Source organism: Zingiber officinale, chromosome 11A (assembly GCF_018446385.1).
Source record: "Zingiber officinale cultivar Zhangliang chromosome 11A, Zo_v1.1, whole genome shotgun sequence".
Taxonomy (NCBI): Eukaryota; Viridiplantae; Streptophyta; class Magnoliopsida; order Zingiberales; family Zingiberaceae; genus Zingiber; species Zingiber officinale.
The window spans coordinates 88,858,266-88,864,429 of record NC_056006.1 but is presented as its reverse complement, the minus strand read 5'-3'; the positions used below and the strand labels follow the sequence as shown (position 1 = coordinate 88,864,429).

The 6,164-nt window shown below is 39.1% G+C and overlaps 1 protein-coding gene across 2 annotated transcripts; it reads right to left on the bottom strand.

The window, feature by feature from the left end:
- Positions 1–3,106: 3,106 nt before the first annotated feature.
- Positions 3,107–5,897, bottom strand: LOC122032511 (cytochrome P450 90B2-like). Of its 2 annotated transcripts, none has more exons than XM_042591809.1 (8): positions 5,454–5,897; positions 5,055–5,370; positions 4,842–4,994; positions 4,297–4,551; positions 4,112–4,204; positions 3,963–4,041; positions 3,762–3,868; positions 3,107–3,458 (listed from the first exon to the last, which is right to left on the bottom strand). In XM_042591809.1, the coding sequence occupies exons 1-8, from the start codon at positions 5,660–5,662 to the stop codon at positions 3,243–3,245; spliced, it is 1,428 nt and encodes a 475-aa protein (XP_042447743.1). In that variant the 5' UTR covers positions 5,663–5,897; the 3' UTR covers positions 3,107–3,242. The 2 variants fall into 2 exon arrangements, with proteins under 2 accessions (XP_042447743.1, XP_042447742.1); XM_042591808.1 differs by having other exon boundaries at positions 3,107–3,461; positions 5,454–5,896.
- Positions 5,898–6,164: the final 267 nt, after the last annotated feature.

Below are 6,164 nucleotides of genomic sequence, written 5' to 3'. Positions count from 1 at the left end.
CCCTTAGATGGATGGATGAGTTGGTAGCGGTGCTGATCGAGTCGTCGCGACCGTGAAGGGTAGATGAGTATGAGCCAGCTGAGGAGCTGACTCAGGCGACTCGGAACCGGACATGATGTGGATCCGCAAGACGGTGTGCGGTCCATCTACAATGGCTCGTAGGCCGGAATACAATATCGGCACGAAGGCCGGAATACAATAGCAGCATGAAGGTCGGAATACCACCGTGGCTCGCCGGCCGGAATACAAGAGCGGTATGAAGGCCGCACCACTGCAGCGGCTCGCAGGCTGGAATATAGCGGATATGCACAAAGAGGGGGCCCGATCTATGATACCAACGTGATCTACACCTAACGGCAGCCATATTCACGCTGGAAGAGGTGGCGACGACCATATTTGGTGGAGAAAGAAAGGGGAGGAGGGCCAGTGACGGCCAAAGGCGGCAGCGACCTCCGCATCCGCACTGAAGACAGCAAGACTGGGCGACATCTAGCTGACGTAGTACTGGCATTGCCGGCACTGAGGGAGGAGGGCCGGCGAGGGGTGCTGCCGGTGGAGGGTGCCACCGGTGTAGGGAGCTGGACGAGGAGGGCGGTTGTCCACGGTGTTTGATGACAGGGAGGTGGCGCGACAGCATGCACGAGAAGAGGGGGCTGTGGTGGCCGGAAGGAGAGGAGAAGATGCTAAGGCTGGCGGCCGACGCCGAAGCTCGAGAGGAGACAAGACCCTCGCCCAATGAAATGACAAAACTGCCCTCCCTTCCTTCTCTAATTGCTCCTATGCCCCAGACTACATCCGCATCACAGGCAATTCACCTCCTCCCTCTTGTTGGCCTACCTACGCCAACACATTCTTCATTCAATCTTCAATCATGATGTGATGTAATGGGTGACAAATTTAATAGAGGGTGATATATTTACTACAATGATATGATGTGATGAGTGACTCATATAAGGGGAGGGTGTATGGATTTTAACGGGATTGACATTTTAGAAGATCAAACAATTAAAGTTTCAACATATTTAATCTAATTAGAAGAATAAAGAATTATCATAAGAAATTAAAGACATTCATGCTACTAGCAAGAAGATAGTAGGGAAAATTATTAAAAAGAAAAGAAAATTGAATCGTAATGTGTGATTACTTTTATATGAAGACGATGTGAATATTTATTTATCTCAATGGTAATTATATTATACTTTTGGATTTAGGAATTAGTTATTTTTAATACTTTTGAAATTTGTGATTGTTTATGGTAAAATAATATATAAATATGAAATATAAATAAAATTAATGTTAAATTTGAAAATAAATTTCTAGTGGATTTATAAATAGAAAGAGAAACTAACACAGATTTAAAATTAAATTAGAAAAAAAATATTTGAAATTAATTTTATTTAGTTAAATTAAAAATAGATTCATAGATAATTTTTTAACTTATTTTTAAAATTAGAGACGGAATATTTTTATCTCAAAATTAGTCACTAGAGTTTCACTAATGGATTTTTGAGATGAAATATTTCGTCTCAAATATTATCAAGAGATGGAAAAATAATTTTTAAAGACGGAATTTTCATTTCTGAAACTCTATTTTCTTATTGTGATGGATGACCTAGTGATAAAAAGAAGATGACAATGAAATGCGTGGAAGATGAAAACAAGATAAAGAGCAAGTCGAGAGTAGGCGGGAGGAGAAGAAGAAGGTTGCGAGCAATACCAAAAAATAAACATTCACTTTTACAATTGCGTGGGTGGCTGCAATGTGGATAAACAATTGGCCATGTCTTTTCTCAAGCAATTTGAGAGTTCACAGCATATATAGTTAACGTCCCAAGCAACCCGTTAAAAGGAGATGATGAAGATGGTCGCAAGAGACTATGCGTTTAGTTCAAATTATCCTATATGATTTTGATTATATGATTATAAGGTAATCACATAATCAAAATTATGAAGAATAAAACATAATCAAAATATTATTTTATTCAACCTAGGTAATACAATAAAAACTTATTTGTTTGATAGTTTAATGAATAAACTAGTTTAATATTTTACTGTATTACCTCATTTACAAAACCAACCATATTTTTTAATGTTTTTAATTTTTATGTCTTTTTTATTTTTTAAAGTTTTTTATTTAATTTTCATGTTTTTCTCTTATAGAAAGGTAGGTACTTTTAGTAAAAAAAATTAGTTAATCTCGAAATCAAGAAAAACCTAAGGGTACGTTTGGTTTGTACATTTTTTATTTCCATTTTTTGAAAAATGCACGTTTTTGAAAAATGGTGTTTGATTTACATTGTCCATGTCTGTTTTTCTAAAATAAATAGATAATATTTTCTGAAAAAATAGAGAATGAGTAAAAGTCATTTTCTATTTTCTAGAAAACGCATGTTTTCTAGAAAATGAAAATGAAACATGTATAAACTAAACGCACCCTAAGTTTTTTAATTCCGGATTGCATGCCCCTTTTCCTGATGCGTCATACATAAAACATTACTCGAGAATCATCGATTACCTAAATCAAACATAATTTTCGTTGATAACTTTAGATGAATAATCAAGATTATCAAGTATAACTTCCAACGACGCACTAAGAATACTGTGTAGGAGATATTTCTCTCAAAATTTATGCTCCTTATTTTCACATCGAATACCTCATCCTTCGAATATTCCAAAACTCATAATTAAATATTTCACTAAGCCGATGATTTCTAAATACCTCTCAAACATCCCCTCCAATGGGGATATTTGAGAGGGATTCCTCTCCCTTGTCTAATCGTTGGGTAAACATAAAATCAAAGAATTCTTCCTCTCTTCACCCTTTCATTATCCTCTCTCTTCTTCTCACATCTCACCTCTGTTCGTGTAAACAGAGGATTAATTAAACTGATCAAAGAGCCTTATGCATTTGGAAAAGAAAACATACCTGTGTCCGACCATCATGCATGTTAAGGTTAAGATTTAGTTGAAGAAACTTTTTTTGCTACCCAGGAGTTCATCAATACATTAGCCATATATGTTTTTTTTTCAACATAATTTTTGTTTAACACTCTGTATCATCTTCATCCGCCTACGCCTATTTACACAATACACACAAAATATCAGATTAATTAACAACAATAATCATTTCCCCAAATGTTGAAGCCTCACTTGTCTGCATTCATCAGCAATGGCCAGCCCCGAATTTACATTAGTTTTGAGTATATATTTTGTCCCAGTAAATTCGTTTTTCATTGGAATCCTCAGATGGGGTAGACTTTTATAGGGAGTCCTCTCGGGAATTCGATGAAGGGGAATGCAAGCGGCTGATCCGGCTCGGCCAATTCCCACCTGTAGCTCAACAGGAGGTGGTGCAAGAAGACCGCCAGCTCCAGCTTCGCCAGCTCCGAGCCCGCGCATAGACGGGGGCCGCCGCCGTAAGGCATGAAGTTGTTCGTCGTCGCCGATGTCACGCCATTCTTCTGCACGCAAAGTGTTCGTCGCATTGTTTGTTAGATAGACTGATAAGTGCCAAGCACAAGGATAACGACGCTTGGGAAAAATTGTCTTGCGGACGTCGTCGCTTAGGACAGGGATTAAGCACTTGGTTGTCAGTGGTGTGCCATCTTCGCAAACGTGTACCGCATCTATATATTCTAATCTTAAGATCCAATAACTTCCTTTTAATTATTCTCTCAAAAAGCTGATTACAGTTTAGAGCATAACATCAAAAAAATCCATTCCTTAAACAATGACAATAAACTAGATTAATTAGGACTCACTTGCCACCTCCATGGGTTGAATTGGTGAGGATCATCATACAGAGAAGCATCCAAATGAACTGTAGCGAAAACAGGTAGAATTTTCCATCCACATGGAATCTTGTACCCTTAATTTTCAAGTGAACAGCACACTTGTTAATTACTCTCATCAACTGATGCATGAACATTAACTAATCGAGTAAATCTCTCTAGATGCCGTACCTTTATATTCTACATCTTGAAGAACTTTTCTATGCACGAACCTTACAACATTGCCCAGTCGTAGGGTCTCATTTATCACCTTCATTTATGAACAAAATTAGCTCAAAGGAGAAGACTATTAATGAAGTTTGGTTACTGAAAGAGCTTACGCATTGAGTGAATTCCATCTCTTTGTAGTCTTCCCAATTTAAACTAGATTCTGCTCTCTGTAGCTTCTTGCGTTGTATTTCTTTGTGCTCCTCCTAGCAACATTTAGGCATATAAAACTATTATACAAGTAATAAGACAGACATTTTTATATTATATATCATTTGATGGCTCCTTAATTAATTACCTGGAGTCTTTGAACAGCTTTGGGGCAACTCTCCAAGAAGAATATGGCTAAAGCCAAGGCGACTGATGAGGTTTCATGGCTTGCAAAGAGTAGGCTGAGCAAAAGGTCGAGGATCTGCTCTTTTGACAACTTTGAGTGCTTTAGAACCCAACTAAGGAGATCATCATCCACTTCCTCATCCCTCTCTTGCTCTCTCATCTCTTCCATCCTTTCTTGCATTTTTTGTTCAATCACATTGAGGATGTTTGATCGCGACTGCAAATCAAAGAGAGCTGCTACTATTTTTGTCAAGGAAAACAAACTGGTACAATGATGAAAAATTAATACACAGTATGGCCGATCTGCCAATGAAAGTGACCATCGACTTGTTAGCTTCCAAGGAAATGAAAGATATACCTCACATTGAATCATCACAATCCTGTCTAATTATAAGTAGGTCACCGTAGCTTTCCATGTATTAATTATAAAAAAATTAATTAATTTATGATAATGTGTTAGCAATTTTAAAAACAGGTGATCATGGCAATGGATGATGATATGCATGCCTTCAAGGCCTTCCAGTATGGAGTCCCCGGGAAATTCAGAGGTGCCGAAATGACTCCTTTCATGAAGGTTATGTACTCCAATCTCAGCTTCTCTGTCTTTGCTTCGTATGGCTCCATGCTCATAATATTTTTGACCATCAAATTGAAGGTGAACTGAAGATAAAACCCAATCAATTCATGTTAAAGAAGGACAAACAGAGAGATGATAAGTACCCTTTTAGCCTCTTCTAGTGCTGAAAAAGGGGAGCCGTGAATCCAAGAGCGAAGCACGAGAAGGGAGTGGCGCTCGACCTCCGGCAAGAGGTGCGATCGAAGCCTGACGCTGCTCATGAAGTTGAGGAGATAATTCGCATGCATGTCGCCGACTAGAACCAGCATGGACCACTTTCCCAGGATGCCGCCGATGCTGCTAGGGTAGCTGCACTCGAACAGCTTCCCCTCGTTCTGCAGTATGAACCTGTTCAGCCCTGCGTCCGCCGACACGATCGTCGGCTCGCCGAAGAGATTCGACCGGTAGATCTTCCCGTACCTGGAACCTCAGCGCACGCCTCGCCATCAGCTAGCTGCATTCACTTTACGATTCAGGAACTCGGATTAGCAAGCAATTAATACCTCGACACATGTTGCTCCATGAAGTGGCCGACAGAAGTAGCCGGATGAGGCTTGAGATATCCGAAGGTTTCGCCGACGAAAGGCCATCCTTGTCGACCAGGTGGGAGCTTTAGCTGCTTTCTCTTCCATTTGACGAGTTTAACAGAGAGAAAGAGGGCCACAGTCAGGAGGATGAGTAGGAATTCTACTGAGAATTTGAGCATGGACATGGCTTGCCTCTCACTGAATCTTTGATGTATAACAAGGATACATACTATTGCTGGAGTGGGGAGGGGTCGGTATTCCACTACTTTATAGAACAAAAATAACCGAACTCCTTATTGGAATTAGCTGGAAAGTCTCCCGTCTCTTGCTAATTAATCCAGTAGTTGAGGAAAGACTCGATCGGCCACTATTCATGGAGGAAAAATTGAAGCTGCGAAGAACAATCATGTCAACAAACAAATTAATGATGAAGGATTTGTTAGATCACCTGAAAGAATCCATATAAATTCTATCTGCCAGAATATTTTATTAGCAAAATCTAGTAAACCAACTGGACTAACTCAGCAAGGTGCCAATCATACTATATGATTAAAAATCGATTTCAATTAATAAATTCTTTTATTCCAAGATTTTTTTTATTCTTTATTTATTAATTAAGGTTTAGTGTGTAATTAATCGTTGTCGAGGCAAAGATTCAAGTTACCGTCTGATGTCGCCTTCTCATCT